We start from the raw sequence: 19,358 nt of genomic DNA, 5'->3' as shown, positions 1-19,358 counted from the left end.
GCAGAAGTGAAGGCTTTGGCTGCATGGAGGAGGAGGACGTGAAATCAGGAGGGATCTACATTTCAGGCACTTTTGGAGACCTGAGCCTGGGATGGTGTGTCACGTGGGAAGGGGCTGTCAGACAGCTGTGTTAACCTCTGCTCTATCCCTACATGAGGCGAGGTCACCAGAAAGCAGTGGCCTTGTGCCGTGTTCCCTTCTCTCCCTGTAGACCTGTCCCTCTAGGACTGGGAATTATCATTCTGTTAGTATCGAGGGTAGACATAAGGAACAGACACCTGCATCTTCTGTAAAACCACTTTTGAAGGCACCATTAAAGTAAGTGACATAGAACAACGGGAAGATACTGAAGATTCCCCTTAGCGATTAATGATAGGAAGAAATTTATTTTACCTGGCAGACTAATATGCTTTTTAGGTTTCAGTTCAGTGGATTATGCAGCTGAACGTATTTCCCATTAATGTCTCAACCAAGAAATCCAGGGTAAAATGTTTTGTCATTTGCAGCATCTCTCCTTGGCCTGGGTTTTGTAGCACCACCTTTCCTGTCACTGTCTCCTGCTTCCCACCCTCCACTTCCCTTCTATGGCTTTGGTTAGGATATAAATAAATGAAGGGAATGAATCTCAGCTCTTGAATTTTGCTCCTAAAGACAATTTAGGATCTTTTGTATAGGACAAAGGGACACTTTTTTAAAAACTTGTATTTAAACAGTTGTGTTGAAAGGAAGGTGTGCGGAGTGAGTGAACCTGACTGGAAAGGTAGGAGTCCAGCTCTGTATAAAGAGACCTGGGCGTAAAGGTGCAGGAGTATGAGCGTGGTGGCTGTGATGGCTGTGATGGCAGGAGAGGAGACGTGTGTGTGTGTGTGTGTGTGTGTGTGTGTGTGTGTGTGTGTGTGTGTGTGTGTGTGTGGTGAGCGCCTTAACCTAACTCACTTCCTTATTTTCTGAGTCTTCCATTTCCAAAAGGAAGTTGGCTTACTGAGTCCTGCCATGTGAGCAGTCGAGCCCTTTGAGTTTGTTTGTTCATATGTCATCCTTAGGACCTGAATGCCCATAAGAAGCAAGGGATGGCGTTGCTGACTCGAGTGGGTGAGTCGGTCAAGCATGTCACTGGCGGCTACAAGCTGAGGAGTCGGCCTCTCGAGTTTGCAGCCATAGGCGAGTACTTAGATACATTTGCGCTCAAGCTGGGAACCATTGATCGAATAGCCCAGCGGATCATCAAGGAGGAAATAGGTGAGCTCTCTGTTGAGTTCTTGATCAGGCCCAGGGGCCACGTTTGCAGAAATGGCATTCATTGCGCCAAGCAGAATCAAAATGCAGAAATGCCGGAGCAGCAGAACCAGGCCACATTTTGCTTATAAAAGTAATAAATAAATACAAGAAGCGGGGGAGGTAGTTGTGACCAGAGTATAATTTTGCACCCCGTCCCTTGCCCTGCATTTCATCCTTGTGTTTGCTTTCCCCATAGCAAACAACCACTCTGAGCCTCTAGGCTTTTCCACTTTTCTCTCGCTCAACTTCCCTTCATCCATAGCAATGATCATTTAAAAAATAAACTTAAGTATCTTTTCTGGCAGAAAGATGATTCAAAATGAGAGCAGTGTTTGCCAAAGTTACTATCCTAATGAGCCTTCAGGCTTGAAATTGACTCACCTGCCTACCCTTGCTTCATTTCAAACCCACTCTTCCTGACCCAGGGAGTTATGAGGCCTTTGCTCTTGCCACCACTTCCTCCCCACCCTTCTCATGGCCACTTGCTTTTTTGTGTCCCAGAATGTTGGGGCCCTTTGTTTTCTTACACGTATGTAGGCCAAATAGACCTGAACAGTGTTAATGATCATGCTGGCATGTGATGTGAAACACATAGAGGAGGATTCTCCAGTAGTTGCCATCCATTGGTTACTAAAAAATGGCAACAACATTTTGTTGTAATGGCAAGAATCCTGGTGACAAATGATAGGCCAGGTTTTTTTGTGGGGGAAATCAAACAACTTTTTTCCTTGTTCCCTGTGCTTTGATTCTCCTTTACCTGCTGCTGGTATCCTGTAGGGCCTGCAGGTTTTGGAAATGGCTTTAGGTACCATCTACACCTAAAGATCATGTGGGGTAAATTCTGATGGGACCAAGGTGTTGGGGTGACCCCTGAATGAGAGAGTTGAGTCTGCTTAGGTAAGACCACATTTCTTGTATCAACTGTTTCCTAAAATTCCATTATTTTTCCATTGTGACTGATTTTTTTAAAATTTTTAAAAACACCCCCCTAAACCTATATGAAATCCTACCTCCATTGCCTGTTAAAATATGGCTTCACTGTAGGGGTAGGTGAGTAGGTTTCTAGGAAGATATTTGGTGGATGTAGCTCCCACCACTTTCCCCCAAAGGCATTGTGGTCCCCATTATCCAGAGGCATGACATTCCTATTATGGAGTAGAGTTGATTGATGTTATAGTGTTAGCTGTAACATCAGCTTTTGGAGATTAAAAAAATTGGTTATAAACAGTGTTGTGTTTAAAGGAAAGCATACTCAGAGAGCTCTTGGCTGCATTGGTTATTGAGTCAGTAATACCAGTGATTGCTACCCAGCCGATCTTAATTGGTTTCTCTTCCCCCTTTAGAGTACCTTGTAGAGCTGAGAGAATATGGGCCTGTGTACTCCACATGGAGTGCGTTAGAGGGGGAGCTGGCTGAGCCCCTGGAGGGTGTGTCAGCCTGCATCGGCAACTGCTCTACAGCCTTGGAAGAGCTGACAGAGGACATGACAGAAGACTTTCTACCTGTGCTCAGGGAATATATTTTATACTCTGACTGCATGAAGGTAAGCTGACTCACTTCTTCTGCACTTAGGTACTTTCTTTGTTGTAGTCGTTAATCAAAAAGTAATTGAATCCGTGATGAAGAGTGGCCCCCACTCGCCACAGCTGGAGAAAGCCCATGCACAGAGATGAGGACCCAACACAGCCATAAATAAATAAAAATAAAATTTAAAAAAAAAGTAATTGATTATTGCCTATTTGCATGTGGTACAGATTTCCTTCTTCCTGGGTGGGTAGGATCAGACGTGGACTGACCTCATGGACATGTAAAAAGAACACATGGTGAACCAAGTGTGTGAATTAAATGAAAGAAAAAAAGTTTGGAAGAGATTCTTTTTAGTGTTCTCTGAGAGTCTGAGAATAGCATCTGCTGATTAAGAACAGTATGTTGTGGAAAAAGAGCAATTGGATAATTAGAGCTCTTGGAGGTTAAAATACGATTGCTGAAATAAAATTGAAAAGTAAAGTTGGAAGATGAGGCTGAGGAAATCTGGGAAAGTAAAACAAATTTTAACAGTAGTTGGAGGGCTTCCCTGGTGGCGCAGTGGTTGGGAGTCCACCTGCCGATGCGGGGGATGCGGGTTCATGCCCCGGTCTTGGAGGATTCCTCATGCCGCAGGGCGGCTGGGCCCGTGAGCCATGGCTGCTGGGCCTGCACGTCTGGAGCCTGTGCTCCGCGGTGGGAGAGGCCACAACAGTGAGAGGCCTGCGTACTGCAAAAAAAAAAAAAAAAAGTAGTTGGAGAGAGGGCAGACAGCAGAAGCAAGAAGAAGAACTACAGTCCTGTAGCCTGTGGAATGAAAACCACATTCACAGAAAGATAGATAAAATGAAAAGGCAGAGGACTATGTACCAGATGAAGGAACAAGATAAAACCCCAAAACAACAAATGAAGTGGAGATAGGCAACCTTCCAGAAAAAGAATTTAGAATAACAAGAGTGAAGATGATCCAGGACCTCAGAAACAGAATGGAGGCAAAGATGGAGAAGATGCAAGAAATGTTTAACAAAGACCTAGAAGAATTAAAGAACAAACAGATATGAACAATAGAATAACGGAAATGAAAAAGACACTAGAAGGGATCAATAGCAGAGTAACTGAGGCAGAAGAACAGATAAGTGACCTGGAAGACAGAATGGTGGAGTTCACTGCCATGGAACAGAATAAAGGAAAAAGAATGAAAAGAAACGAAGACAGCCTAAGAGACCTCTGGGACGACATTAAATGCACCACATTCGCATTATAGGGCTCCCAGAAGAAGAGAGAGAGAAAGGACCCGAGAAAATATTTGAAGAGATTATAGTCGAAAACTTCCCTAACAAGGGAAAGAAAATAGCCACCCAAGTCCAGAAACGCAGAGAGTCCCTGGCAGGGTAAACCCAGAGGGAAACATGCCAAGGCACATAGTAATCAAATGGACAAAAATTAAAGACAAAGAAAAATTATTAAAAGCAACTAGGGAAAAACAACAAATATCATACAAGGGAACTCCCATAACGTTAAAAGCTGATTTCTCAGCAGAAACTCTACAAGCCAGAAGGGAGTGGCACAATATATTTAGACTGATGAAAGGGAAGAACCTACAACCAAGAATACTCTACCTGGCAAGGATCTCATTCAGATTTGACAGAGAAATCAAAGGCTTTATAGGCAAGTAAAAGCTAAGAGAATTCAGCACCACCAAACCGTCTCTACAACAGATGTTAAAGGAACTTCTCTAAGTGGGAAACACAAGAGAAGAAAAGGACCTACAAAAACAAACCCAAAACAATTTAGAAAATTGTAATAGGAACATACATGTCGATAATTACCTTAAACGTGGATGGATTAAATGCTCCAACCAAAAGACACAGGCTTGCTGAATGGATACAAAAACAAGACCCACATATATGCTGTCTACAAGAGGCCCACTTCAGACCTAGGGACACATGCAGACTGAAAGTGAGGGGATGGAAAAAGATATTCCATGCAAATGGAAGTCAAAAGAAAGCTGAAGTAGCAGTACTCATATCAGATAAAATAGTCTTTAAAATAATGTTACAAGAGACAAGGAAGGACACTACATAATGATCAAGGGATCAATCCAAGAAGAAGATATAACAATTATAAATATATATACACCCAACATGGGAGCACCTCAATACATAAAGCAACTGCTAACAGCTCTAAAAGAGGAAATTGACAGTAACACAATAATAGTGGGGGGGGGGGCGTCCCTGGTGGTGCAGCAGTTGAGAGTCCGCCTGCCGATGCAGGGGACACGGGTTCGTGCCCCAGTCCAGGAAGATCCCACATGCCGCGGAGCGGCTGGGCCCGTGAGCCATGGCCACTGAGCCTGCGCATCCGGAGCCTGTGCTCTGCAACGGGAGAGGCCACAACAGTGAGAGGCCTGCGTACTGCAAAAAATAATAATAATAATAATAATAGTGGGGGATTTTAACACCTCACTTAAACCAGTGTACAGATCATCCAGACAGGAAATTAATAAGGAAACACAAGCTTTAAATGACACAACAGACCAGATAGATTTAATTGATATTTATAGGACATTCCATCCGAAAACAGCAGATTACACTTCTCAAGTGCACACAGAACATTCAGCAGGATAGATCACATCTTGGGTCACAAATCAAAACTCAGTAAATTTAAGAAAACTGAAATCATATCAAGCATCTTTTCTGACCACAGCGCCGTGAAATCAGAAATAAATTACAGGGAGAAAAATGTAAAAAACACAAACACATGGAGGATAAACAATACGTGACTAAATAACCAAGAGATCACTGAAGAAATCAAAGAGGAAATCAAAAAATACCTAGAGACAAATGACAATGAAAACACAATGATCCAAAACCTATGGGATGCAGCAAAAGCAGTTCTAAGAGGGACGTTTATAGCAATACAGTCGTACCTCAAAAAGCAAGAAAAATCTCAAACAATCTAACCTTACACCTAAAGAAACTAGAGGAAGAAGAACAAACAAAACCCAAAGTTAGTAGAAGGAAAGAAATCATAAAGATCAGAGCAGAAATAAATGAAATAGAAACAGAAAACAATACCAAAGATCAATAAAATTAAGAGCTGGTTCTTTGAGAAGATAAACAAAATTGATAAACCTTTTAGCCAGACTCTTCAAGAAAAGGAGGGAGAGGACTCAGATCAATAAAATTAGAAATGAAAAAGGAGAAATTACAACAAACACTGCAGAAATACAAAGCATCATAAGAGACTACTACAGACAACTCTATGCCAATAAAATGGACAGCCTGGAAGAAATGGATACATTCTTAGAAAAGTATAACCTTCCAAGACTAAACCAGGAAGAAATAGAAAATATGAACAGACCAATCACAAGCAATGAAGTTGAAACTGTGATTAAAAATCTTCCAGCAAACAAAAGTCCAGGACCAGATGGCTTCACAAGTGAATTCTATCAAACATTTAGAGAGAGCTAACACCCGTCCTTCTCAAACTCTTCCAAAAAATTGCAGAGGAAGGAACACTCCCAAAGTCATTCTATGAGGCCACCATCACCCTGATACCAAAACCAGACAAAGATACTGCAAAAAAAGAAAATTACAGACTAATATCACTGATGAATATAGATGCAAAAATCCTCGACAAAATACTAGCAAACAGAATCCAACAACACATTAAAAGGATCGTACACCATGATCAAGTGGGATTTATCCCAGGGATGCAAGGATTCTTCAATATACGCAAGTCAATCAATGTGATACACCATATTAACAAATTGAAGAATAAAAACCATATGATCATCTCAATAGATGCAGAAAAAGCTTTTGACAAAATTCAATACCCATTTATGACAAAACCTATCCAGAGGCTGGGCATAGAGGGAACCTACCTCAACATAATAAAGGCCATATGTGACAAACTCACAGTAAACATCATTCTCAAGGGTGAAAACTGAAAGCGTTTCCTCTAAGATCAGGAACAAGACAAGGATGTCCACCCTCTCCACTTTTATTCAACATAGGTTTGGAAGTCCTAGCCACAGCAATCAGAGAAGGAAAAGAAATAAAAGGAATCCAAATTAGAAAAGAAGAAGTAAAGTTGTCACTGTTTGCAGATGACATGGTTTTATACATAGATAATCCTAAAGATGCCACCAGAAAACTACTAGAGCTAATCAATGAATTTGGTAAAGTTGCAGGACACAAAATTAATGCACAGAAATCTCTTGCATTCCTATACACTAACAACAGAAGATCAGAAAGAGAAATTAAGGAAATAATCCCATTCACCATTGTACCAAAAAGAATAAAATACCTAGGAATAAACCTACCTAAGGAGGTAAAAGACCTGTACTCAGAAAACTGTAAGACACTGATGAAAGAAATCAAAGATGACACAAATAGATGGAGAGATACACCATGTTCTTGGAAGAATCAATATCGTGAAAATGACTATACTATCCAAAGCAATCTACAGATTCAGTGCCATCCCAATCAAATTACCAATGGCATTTTTTACAGAACTAGAACAAAAAATCTTAAAATTTGTATGGAGACACAAAAGACCCCAATTAGCCAATCCTGAGGGAAAAAAATGGAGCTGGAGGAATCAGACTCCCTGACTTCAGACTATACTACAAAGCTATAGTAATCAAGACAGTATGGTACTAGCACAAAAACAGAAATATAGATCAATGGAACAGGATAGAAAGCCCAGAGATAAACCCACGCAGCTGTGGTCACCTAATCTATGGCAAAGGAGGCAAGGATATAAAATAGAGAAAAGATAGCCTCTTCAATAAGCGGTGCTGGGAAAACTGGTCAGCTATATGTAAAAGAATGAAATTAGAACTCTCCCTAATACCATACACAAAAGTAAACTCAAAATGGATTAAAGTCTTACCTAAATGTAAGACTGGACATTATAAAACTCTTAGAGGAAAACATAGGAAGAACACTCTTTGACATAAATCACAGCAAGGTCTTTTTTGACCCACCTCCTAGAGTAATGGAAATAAAAACAAAAATAAACAAATGGGACCTAATGAAGCTTAAAAGGTTTTGCACAGCAAAGGAAACTATAAGCAAGATGAAAAGACAACCCTCAGAGTGGGAGAAAATATTTGCAAATGAATCAATGGACAAAGGATTAATCTCCAAAATATGTAAACAGCTCATGCTGCTCAGTATCAAAAAAACAATGCAGTTCAAAAATGGAGAGAAGACCTAAATAGACATTTCTCCAAAGAAGACATACAGATGGCCAAGAGGCATGTGAAAAGCTGCTCAACACCACTAATTATTAGAGAAATGCAAATCAAAACCACAGTGAGGTGTCACCTCACACTGGTTAGAATGGGCATCATCAGAAAACATACAAACAGTGAATGCTGGAGAGGGTGTGGAGAAAAGGGAACCCTCTTGCACTGTTGGTGGGAATGTAAATTGATACAGCCACTATGGAGAACAGTATGGAGCTTCCTTAAAAAACTAAAAATAGAATTACCATATGACCCAGCAATCCCACTACTGGGCATACACACAGAGAAAAACCATAATTCAAAAAGACACATGCATCCCAGTGTTAACTGCAGCACTATTTACAATAGCTAGGTCATGGAAGCACCCTTAATGCCCATTGACAGACGAATGGATAAAGAAGATGTGGTACATATATACAATGGAATATTACTCAGCCATTGGGTCATTTGTAGAGATGTGGATGGACCTAGAGACTGTCATACAGAGTGAAGCAAGTCAGAAAGAGAAAAACAAATACTGTATATTAATGCATATATGTGGAATCTAGAAAAATAGTACAGATGAACTGGTTTGCAAGGCAGAGGTAGAGACACAGATGTAGAGAACAAACATATGGACAACCAGGCTTCCCTGGTGGTGCACTGGTTAAGAATCCGCCTGCCAATGCAGGGAACATGGGTTCGAGCCCTGGTCTGGGAAGATTCCACATGCTGTGGAGCAGCTAAGTCCGTGCACCACAACTACTGAACCTGTGCTCTAGAGCCCGTGAGCCACAACTACTGAGCCCGTGTGCCACAACTACTGAAGCCCACGTGCCTAGAGCCTGTGCTCCACAACAAGAGAAGCCACCGCAATGAGAAGCCCACGCACTGCAATGAAGATTAGCCCCTGCTTGCTGCAACTAGAGAAAGCACATGTGTAGCAATGAAGACCCAAAGCAGCCAAAAATAAAAAAATTAAATAAATTTATATTTTAAAAAGTTGTATGGACACCATGGGGGGAAAGCAGGGGTGGGTGGTGGTGGTGGTGTGATGAACTGGGAGATCGGGATTGACATATATACACTACTATGTGTAAAATAGATTACTAATAAGAACCTACTGTATAAAAAATAAAAGTAGTTGGAAAGTAGAACAAAAATGCAAAAATACTGAAAATGTGGAAGAATGATAAGAGACCTGGAGGGTTAATCTCAGAAGTTCAGCATCCAACTGATAGGAGTTCCTGATTGAGAGAACAGAGAAAACTGAGGGAAGGAAATTATGAAAGAAATAATACAAGAAAATCTCCCTAAGCTGAAGGCCGTGACAGGTTAACTACCCAGCAAAAGGAATGAACAGAGAACCAACGCAAAGCATATCATTGTAAAATTTTAGAACAAAAGTGGTAAGGATCAAATGCTTTAATGTCCACATTAGAAACTGCCCCAGTCTGCACTTAGACTGGTTGGAGAGCATAGCTTCTGGGGACTACTACGATTGTAGACAAGGTTCATCTTGTCTAACTTGCTCATTTTATAGATAAAGAAGCAGAGCCCCATGGGTAGATCTTTCCTCTGTTCCATGGCCCCAATTCTAATGAGCAGCCACCTTATATTTGTGTCTTTACTGTTGGCGAGAGAAACTGGATCAGTTCCTGCTTTTCAAAGCTGAGGCTCAAATTATCTCTCTCTAAGTATAATTGTGGCTGGGTACATTCTGTTCCCTTTGGAGGCAGAGAGAAAGCACCGAAAAAGGAGGGTCGTTATCAGGCCATGTGGAACAGATGAATAATGTTCAGGGAACAATGAGGACAGCTTGTACTGGAAAGATGGTTGAAGATGTGTGTTCCAAAGTTGCTACGGAGTGAACAGTGCTTGAGAGAGAGGGGTACCAAAGTTACCCTCAGGCTCAAGACTCAAGTTAAGCACACTGTAGACATCTGCAGGTGAGCCCTTCCGTGGGCTCACATCCTATACACAATGTGTGTGTAAAATGTAATTATGATAGTAACGGGCTGAAAGAGAACACGTTAGAGTCTTTAGCAAAGTTCTGGCAGTGCCTTTTGAGTACTGGCATCACTATGACCAGGCCAAGAGTTGGAGAATTTTTATTTAAGAAGATTAGGGCAGAGCCCTATACTTCATATCCCACACTGCCTCATTCATAGCAGGTAGTTGGCAGATATTGAAGTTGGCAGTGTGGTGCAATTGGAACATTTACAGATATATAACTATTGTATGTCATGTATCTTTTTTTTTAACTTTTTATTTTATATTGGAGTATAGTTGATTAACAGTGTTGTGATAGTTTCAGGTGTACAGCAAAGTGATTCAGTCATACATATACCTGTATCTATTCTTTTTCAAAGCATAGGGAACTCTGCTCATTGTTATGTACCTTGTTATTTTTAAGAGAGTTTTATCTGCAAGTCAAAGAGCATGCTTATCTCAGAGGTCTTGGTGATGACTAGTGAGGTGAGAGTCAGAAGAGTGGGTGATAAGGTAAAGGCCAGTGTGAGTGGGGCCAGTTGAGCAAGGGAGCAGGTGGCAGGTGGGGAGGTCAAAGAGATAAGTAAAGGCCAGGACATACGGTAATATCTTAAAGGCCATGGTTGGTAAGAGTCTGGATTTTGTACTTAGGAATAAAAGAGAAGCCAGTTAGTTTCCTGCAGGGAAATGACAGGATACGGTTTTTACTTTAAGAAGACAGCTAGTGCTGCAGTATGGAGAATGGGTTGTTGCGTGGGGGACGGGGAGAGGAGGTCCGGAGACCAGTAGGAGACTGTTGCAGGGAGCCAGGTGGCAGATAACTGAGGTGGTGGAGCTTGGAGAAGTGGGTGGATTTGGGGTATATTTTGTATGAAGGGCCAACTAGACTTGCTGCTGTATTAATGTGAAGTGAGAAATGGAGGAATTGAGGATGACTCCTGGGTTTTTGGTTTCAGCAGCTGTGTTGATAGTGGTCCTGTTTAGTGAGATGAGGAAGTTTGGGGTGGAACAGATTGAGCAGTTGGGAATCAGGTTGTTTTGTCCATATTCAGTTAAGAAAATGCCTGTTAGTCATTAAAGTAGTGATGTCATGGCAGCTGGTTATGAGTTTAGAGTGGGAATAGAAATTTGGGAGTCATTTCTGTATAGATGGCGTTTAAATCTACGAGAGTCGGAAGATTATCTGGTGAGATGAGATCGAGGTAAATAGTCCAGGCCTGCTTCCTGAGGCATTGGCAATAGTTAGTGGTGTAGCACCTAATTAGGCAATATTGGCAATATTTAGTGGCAATATTTAGTGGTGTATATTGGCAATATTTAGTGGTGTAGCACCTAATTAGGGGGTGGAACAAGTAGGAAAGTAGCCTGAGAAGGAATGGTCAGTGTGGTAGGAGAAAAAGAGTAGAGGATGACCTTAGGGAAACCAAGAGAAGTGTTTTTAGAAAGAGCATGATAAATGGTGGCCATCGGATTTAATAATATGGAAGTCATTGCTGATCGTGATTAGAGGTGTAAGATGTGGATGCAGAAGTTTGGGTTTGAGGACAGTTTGAGTTGGAGATAAATACTTTGAGCAATGTTCCAGGATTGCTGCTTTCAGATGCTGGTTATTTAATTGCCGGATGGTTTCTTCAGCCTGCCCACCTTTTCTCCTCAGAGGCCACAAGGCGGAGCTAAGGAGTCAAGTGACTAGTCAGTGCTTTAGGTTGCCCACTTCTGGTGCCTTTCAAAAACCAAAAAGATTTTCTGGAAGATTGATTTCGGGGAGAAAAGTCCTCCTTCCTAAACAAAAGTGATTATGGACTGAGGGCCTGATTTCTTGAAAATGTGAAGAATCAGGATGTAGAAATGTACATGATGATCTCAAATGTTTTTAAAAATTAGAAAAGTATAAAAATTAAAACTCTGAGATTCTGAGTTAGGGCAGACTGTATACATATTGAAACTTCCTCTTTTTCATGAAACCAAAATGACACTAGAATGATTGTTTTTTAAAGGTATGCTTCTGCAAAGACAAAGAGCAGCAGGAAGGGAAACAATTGCAGTACAGTGAGGAACTAAAAGCAAATTGAGAGGTGACAGGGACTCAGGTGACTCAAAGCCGCCCAAGCTGATGGTGGGGAAAGACTAAGAAGCCACCTGGTTTACACCGGGGACTCCTTCAAAATGGTCAAGAATTGGCAGCACCAAGTACCTCGGGACTGAGGGAAAGATGGAGCGAAAGAGAAGGATTAGTCAGGGGTCTGTTTCAGAAGCAGTTAGAGCTTCCGATTCTGTCCTCCCTCCTCACACAGGGGCCACTATTGCTTTGCCACTCGGGCAGAGCTGGAGGGTGATAAAAAAAAAAAAAAATAGAGGGTCTCTGGACCGAGAGCCGCCAGGCAAAGTTAAAGGTGGCGGCTAAGATCCTAAAATCTAAAGCAAAAGGTTACTGAGATTTGAGATTCTTAGTCGTCTTCCTCTGCTTGGCTCTCAGCCTTATACCTTCCCTGCAAGCATTAAAAGAGCCTTTTGGAAAAATCTAAACAGGTTTTGGGAGAAGAGACTAGAATATACTGATATTGAGAGGGATGGGGGAATCTTCAATGAAATGACCCAGCAGAGTCCCTGTAGAGAACTGTCAGCAAGACCTCGAAGTCACAGAGCTTTCAACCAGTTTTTTAGTGTTTCCCTCTTAGGTGAGTGTGCAGATAAGGGTCGCCAGATATTAGGGAAGGTTCTAATATGAGTATCAAGTAAATACAGAGAAGGAAAAACATAAAGCATCATTGAGGGAGAAGAAAACTTCCAGGAAAAAAAAAAATCAGTATCTTCAGAAAGAGAAGAGATGTCACAGCCATAAAACAAGCATTTTTTAAAATCCAGAGAATAAACAAAGAGCTCATGGAAATGAAGATCATGATAGAAATGAAAAAACAAAATCAATAGAGAAGAGTTAGCAGAAAAAGTTAAGGAAATCACTTTAAAGTGAAACAGAAAGACAGATGGAGGATTGGAGAGAAAAAGAATATAAAAGTGAGAAGGCCAGACCAAAATATTTCAGGTATCCAACATCTGAAAAACAGACGTGCCAGGAAGAGACACAGAGAAGTGGGGAGCATCAAAGGAGTCATTCAAGAGAAAAGACTAGAAGTAAAGACAAAACGTGTTACTGGTTGTGCCTGAAAGATGAGATTGTGGGTGCTTTCCCCCCCCTCCTCTACCTTTTTCTTTATTTTCCAAATTTTCTGTAACAAGTATTTTTTAAAACTAAGGCAAAATGTGTGGTTTTAGTATTACCAACATTGCCCTAGAAAATTTAACTCACAGGTTGTCTGTCATCAAAGAATGAATATGTAAAAAGAGCATGTTGAATGGGGCAACCTAAGTTCAGTCATTTAATCAGAAATTATGTCATCAGGACCAAGTTCAGACTAATTTTCCTCCCCATAGGAAAATGCTCTCCTAGAGGGGCACCCAAAGACAGGCCATAAGGCTATGTCGGGTGTCAGATTTCTTTTTAAATTATTATAAATTTAAAAAATTGAAGTATATTTGACATATGATATTAGTTTCATGTGTACAACATAATGATTCCACGTTTGTATACATTGCAAAACAATCACCAAAATAACTTTATTTACCCTGTGACCTTACAGAGTTAGTACAGTGTTATTGACTCTTCTCCATGCTATACAGTACATCCCCATGACTTACTTTATTTATTTTTATTTTTTAAATTTTATTTATTTTTGGCTGCATTGGGTCTTTGTTGCTGCGCATGGACTTTCTCTAGTTGTGGCGAGCGGGGGCTACTCTTCCTTGCGGTGCGCGGGCTTCTCATTGCGGTGGCTTCTCTTGTTGCGGAGCATGGGCTCTAGTTGTGCGGGCTTCAGTAGTTGCAGCATGCGGGCTCAGTAGTTGTGGCACACAGGCCTTAGAGCACGCAGGCTTCAGTAGTTGTGGCTTGCGGTCTCTAGAGCACAGGCTCAGTAGTTGTGGCGCACGGGCTTAGTGGCTCCGCAGCATGTGGGATTTTCCCCGACCAGGTAGGTATTGAACCCGTGTCACCTGCATTGGCAGGCGGATTCTTAACCGCTGTGCCACCAGGGAAGTCCGCTTACTTATTTTATACCTGGAAGTTTGTACCTCTTGATACCCTTCACCCATTTTGTAACCCTCCTAACCCTTCTTCCCTCTGGCAACCACCGATCTTTTCTCTGTATGTGTGAGTCTGGGTTTTGTTTGGTTTTGGGTGTTTGATTTTTATTCTCATTTGAGCTTCTTTATTACGGAACCCTCATTATTCTACACAAATTCCTCCTGGGTCTTTTGGGCTGTCAGCCCTTGGCGCACCAGAATACAAGCCATTCTGTACTGTCAACCCTGCATCCTAATGTCCCTCTTACAGAAAGACTTAAAGCTTAAAAACCTTCCGGACCTGTGGACCATTTGCATTGGGGCTGTTTTTGGCTGCTCTCTCCTCCTCCTCCACATTTGTGAGCCGACAGCCTTCTCAGGGGGAGACATGAGCATGAGCTCTGGGGGTGGAGACTTTCCTGTTTCCTGGATGTTGGACTTTCCTATTGATACTGACCATTGTGGCACGTTCTTGGAGAAAATCCAGTGCAGATGTTGAGAGCCAAAACACAGAATGTATCTGTGATTGAACTTCCAAACACTTTTGTTTAATGGCTGTTGTTAGTTTGTAAAGTAAACATTTTGGATGACAGGTGTTATGTTTCCATTGCTTAACTTTTTTATCATGGAAAAATTCAAACATATCCAAAAGTAGGGTGGAAGTATAACCGTCCCCCACGTACCCATCAGCCAGCTGCAACAGTCGCCCACTCACGGTCCATCTTGTTCTAGCTCTCCTCCCCCTGCTCCCAGCCCCCGCCCCCTGGGTTATTTTAAAGCAAATCCCAGGCATCACATCACTTCATACAAAAATACATATCTCTGAAATGCAAGCATTCTTTTAAAAAAGAAAAAGGACCACATTATTATCACACCTAAACAGATTTTTTTCCCCTTAATATTTCCTCAAATATCCAGTTAGTGTTCAATTTCCCCAGTTGTCTCAGACACTGTTTTTATAGTTTTTTCCCAAATTGGGATATAAATAAAATCCATACATTGCTTGATATATTTTTTTAATATTTTAGAAATCCCTCCCCCTCTGTTTTTCCTTGCAATTTATTTATTAAAGAAACAAGTCATTTTTTCCCTCTGCATTTGAAAAGAAGGGTAGTGAAGTTGCAGATTACTAGGATCATTTTGAAATTGTGATGAAATGCTCTACATTAAAAAATATATATAGCGTTTGAGAGAAATGTATTCCGTGTCTCTAATTAAAAGTCACCTCTCGGGCTTCCCTGGTGGCGCAGTGGTTGAGCATCCACCTGCCAATGCAGGGGACACGGGTTCGAGCCCTGGTCCGGGAAGATCCCACGTGCCGCGGAGCGGCTGGGCCCGTGCGCCACAACTGCTGAGCCTGTGCTCTAGAGCCCGTCTGCCACAACTAATGAAGCCCTCGGGCATAGAGCCCGTGCTCCGCAGCGGGAGAGGCCACCTCAATGAGAAGCCGGCGCACCACAACGAGGAGTAGCCCCTGCTCCCTGCAGCTGGGGAAAGCCCGCGTGCAGTAACGAAGACCCAACTCAGCCAAAAATAAATAAAAGAAAATAAATTTATTTAAAAAAAAAAAGTCACTTCTCATTGAGGTCCTCCCTGGCCACCCAGTGTACAATTCGTCATCTCCCAAACCCTCAGTGCTTTACATCCTCCTTTCCTATTTTATCTTTCTTCCTGGACACCTAGCACTGCCTTATACGCGCTATATTGTTACATTTTACTTGTGTGTTATCTGCCTCCCCTCTAGAATGTAAGCTCCAGGTGGGCAGGGGTTTTGTGTGTTGTGCTCTCTGCTGTATCCCCAGCACTTGGGTAAGTGAATGAAGGAATGTTAAGGCAGGGCAGAAACAGGGTGAGGATGGCTGTGGAGGGCGGGGCAGGGGCACGCAGAGGGGAACGCAAGTATCTCCGCGCCCCTCCCCTTGTTGATTTCTGGTGTCCACTGGAATCAGAGACCCCTATAGATCTCTGTGAGAAGCTCAGATGACAAATGCCTTTTGCTTGTCACTCAGTGATAGAAGAGCCTCTCTGCAGATGCTGACACAGTATCTAGGCCCTTTCACTCCATCGTAGGCTCAGGCCCCCTCAACCAGAGGCTAGTGTGGCCAGGTTAATCTGCAGAATCTGTGCTGTTTCGGCTGCGAGGCCAGTCCCTACAGACCATCGGCCGTGGTGTTCAAAGGTGCTCCCAGCGAGGATGGTAGTCTTCCACAGTTTATCTTGGTTCAGAACAGGTTTCCCAGCCTTTAGCCTTTAGCCTGGTTGGATTGCAGGCAGGCTGAGAAACCGCGCTCTGCCCTGGAACGCAGCAGGAGAAGCCCGGGTGAGTCACCACCGTGCTCTTAGCCAGCAGTGTGGCCTCAACCAGGTCCCTCCACGGTGCCGTAGTGTTCTTGCCTGTAGAATGGCGGTGGCATCCTTTCACTGCCGCAGGGTCGTTGTGAGCTTTTGTTGTTGGGAGTTATTTCCGCTGTCCACTGAGGCAGGGATGTTAGCCCAAATCCTCCAGTCAGGCTTCATGAGAAGGCAGTGTCTGGTTGCTCCAGGCGAGGCTGGGATTGCAGTGGCTGAGGAGACAGAGCCCTTACCTCTCCTCTGGGCCAAGGAAGGCACGGTCCCAGTAGTGGGAGGGGGCGTGTGTGGCTGAATCTTGGGGCCCCCTTGCCTGCTTTGGGGGTAGGGAGAGGAGATGCATTTAGCTGAGTGGAGCTGACAGGGCTCCTCTCACCATCCCTCCCTGCCTGGGGGCCTGGGCAACCTCTGCAGAGAGACTTGGAGCAGAACTGGGGACAGGAGGCCCCAGGAACTTCTCTGCAGATGCTGACAAGTATCTTGGCCCTTTCACTCCATCGTAGGCTCAGGCCCCCTCAACCACAGGCTAGTGTGGCCAGGTTTATCGGCAGAATCTGCTGTTTTGGGTGGGAGGCTAGTCCCTGCAGACATTTACCATCTGAGCTTCTCACAGAGATCTGTAGGGGTCTCTGATTCTAGTGGATACCAGAAATCAACAAGGGGAGGGGCGCGGAGATACTTGCGTTCCCCTCTGCGTGCCCCTGCCCCGCCCTCCACAGCCGTCCTCACCCTGTTTCTGCCCTGCCTTAACATTCCTTCGTTCACTTACCCAAGTGCTGGGGATACAGCAGAGAGCACAACACACACAGCTGTGCTGTGTCCCAAGGTATTGTTTTAAGAGCATTTCTAGCTTTGGTTGTGAGGTTCTTGCCACACTGACAGGGGTGTGTCACTGGAACAACTCACCCTAGTTCCTGGAACCCTGTTCCTAGCCTGGATGTGCGCTTTTCCCAGTAAGATGTGAGGCGTCCTGTGAAGGGAGTCCCTGGCATGGGTTCTAGGTGCCCCTGCCCCTGGCCCCGAGGGAACCATATTTGTGTCTCCATGGAGAGCAGCTAGTGCTGATACCAGACCAGTAGATTTAGAATGCTTTCGGCTCTGTGAAATCCAGAAAGGACCCCTGTTTTTTTGTTCTGTTTTTTTACTTTATTGATTTGTTCTGTTCAGTATGGCAGCCCCTTGCCATGGGTGGCTATTTCAGTTAAATATTTATTTATTTATTTAATTTTATTTTTGGCTGTGTCGGGTCTTAGTTGTGGTGTGCGGGCTTCTCTCTAGTTGTGGCATGCAGGCTCCAGAGCGTGCGGGCTCTGTAGTTGTGGCGCACAGGTTCCAGAGCACACGGGCTCGGTAGTTGCAGCATGCAGCCTCACTCATTGTGGCTCACGGGCTCAGGAGTTGTGGCGTGTGGGCTTAGTTGCCCCGCGGCCTGTGGGATCTTAGTTCCCCGACCGGGGATCGAACCCACATCTGCTGCATTGGAAGGCAGATTCTTAACCACTGGACCACCAGGGAAGTCCTGTTATTTCAGTTTAATCACATCAGGTAAAATTAATAAAAATTTAAATCCAGTTCCTCAGTCACACCAGCCACATTTCAAGAGCTCAGTCAGCACGTGGGACGAGCAGCCGCTGTACTGGATAGTGCAGATCATGGAACGTTTCCATCACAACACAAGGTTCTATGAACAGCACCATCAGTGTTCCTGCTCAGAGGCTGATGAGTGTGGGGAGGTAACTTCAGAGCGCCGAAGAGAATGCTGAGTGACAAGCAATGAAAAGGGAAGCTATTGCAAGTTTTACTTCACGTTCTTCTAGTGGTGAAACACTTTTCCAAGTAAATACTTACTTAGGGGAGACTTGAGGTTCCCCATGCTGACGCCTTCCATTAGAAGCATCAGAGCGTTGTCAGTGATTCAGTCACTCATCACCTTTTAGCACGTGCTAGGGACACAGGGTGTCTACTTCTTTAGCCAAGGAATGGCTCCTTCCTGCCCGGACTCCATGCTCTGCCAGAGAGCGTGAGATTCGAAGCTCTCACAGCAGTTTGTGTCTTCTGAGTTAGTGGCAAAGAAAGTTCTTATTACTCTTCATTTGTCATTTGTGGTTCTACTAAAAGAAGAAAAAAGAAACCCTGGGATGAAACCGATCCTTTTCTGTTGTATCTGGTGAGGTCTTAGCGGCAGAGCCAGGAGCAGATGAGGCGAGGGAGGTGCCCAGGGCACAGATTTAGGGAAACACGCTCAGGTGCCAACCTTGAACTTGCACAGGGCCCAAGACTGAGGGTCTCCTTAAATTTTGCATTCTGGGTGCCTGGCTTGCCTCCGCCTTGTTCCACCCAGCCTGGCTCCCATCACCGCTCACTCTGGCGGGCTCGCCGCATGGTTGCAGGGCTTCTGGCCTCGTCCGTGGCTCTTCGAGCACAAGCAGCCTCCTGCCGTGTCTGAACCTCTCCCTTAGCTGGAACCCCTCAAATACGAGCTGTATCTCTTTGCTCTTTGCATAACTGGCCCAGAGTGGAGGACAGATAAGTGGCTAATAATGATCAATGAGCAAATCAGTCCACCAGGGGTCAACTCAGTGAATTAAAGAGACAAGAACTCTCGTGACTTAGACTTTCTCATTAACGGTTCAGAGAACGTCCCGCCTTGTCACCTGCCAGGCTCCACGTCTTGGCACAGCTGAGTTCTCCCTGTGCGCATGCCTGCTGGTGGGCACCGCTCCCCCTACCTCGCCCTTTCCCAGGCCTCTGTCGCTTTCAGCGTCAGGCTGAGTTACCGTGCTAGAAAGCTCCGTCTCTGAGCACGGTTCTCCCTCTCTCCCTCCTCCACCCCTGCTGCCTCCAGAGCCTGTGTCATGCT

The 19,358-nt window shown here is 43.8% G+C and overlaps 1 protein-coding gene across 12 annotated transcripts in view; it reads left to right on the top strand.

Annotated features, from left to right (window-relative positions):
- Positions 1-19,358, top strand: part of SNX30 (sorting nexin family member 30) — a 120,857-nt gene that overhangs the window by 71,045 nt on the left and 30,454 nt on the right. For all 12 annotated transcript variants that reach the window (XR_010944908.1, XR_010944907.1, XR_010944906.1 and 9 more), the window contains 2 exons: positions 1,044-1,239; positions 2,622-2,821. Coding sequence is in view for 2 of the 12 variants with exons in the window: in XM_067743642.1 (XP_067599743.1) it covers positions 1,044-1,239; positions 2,622-2,821 (396 nt within the window). In the remaining 10 variants the exon portion in view is untranslated. The remainder of the gene's footprint in view (positions 1-1,043; positions 1,240-2,621; positions 2,822-19,358) is intronic.

Source organism: Pseudorca crassidens, chromosome 7 (genome assembly GCF_039906515.1).
Source record: "Pseudorca crassidens isolate mPseCra1 chromosome 7, mPseCra1.hap1, whole genome shotgun sequence".
Classification (NCBI taxonomy): Eukaryota; Metazoa; Chordata; class Mammalia; order Artiodactyla; family Delphinidae; genus Pseudorca; species Pseudorca crassidens.
The sequence above is the reverse complement of the archived record's forward strand: the minus strand, read 5'-3'. Positions and strand labels throughout refer to the sequence as shown.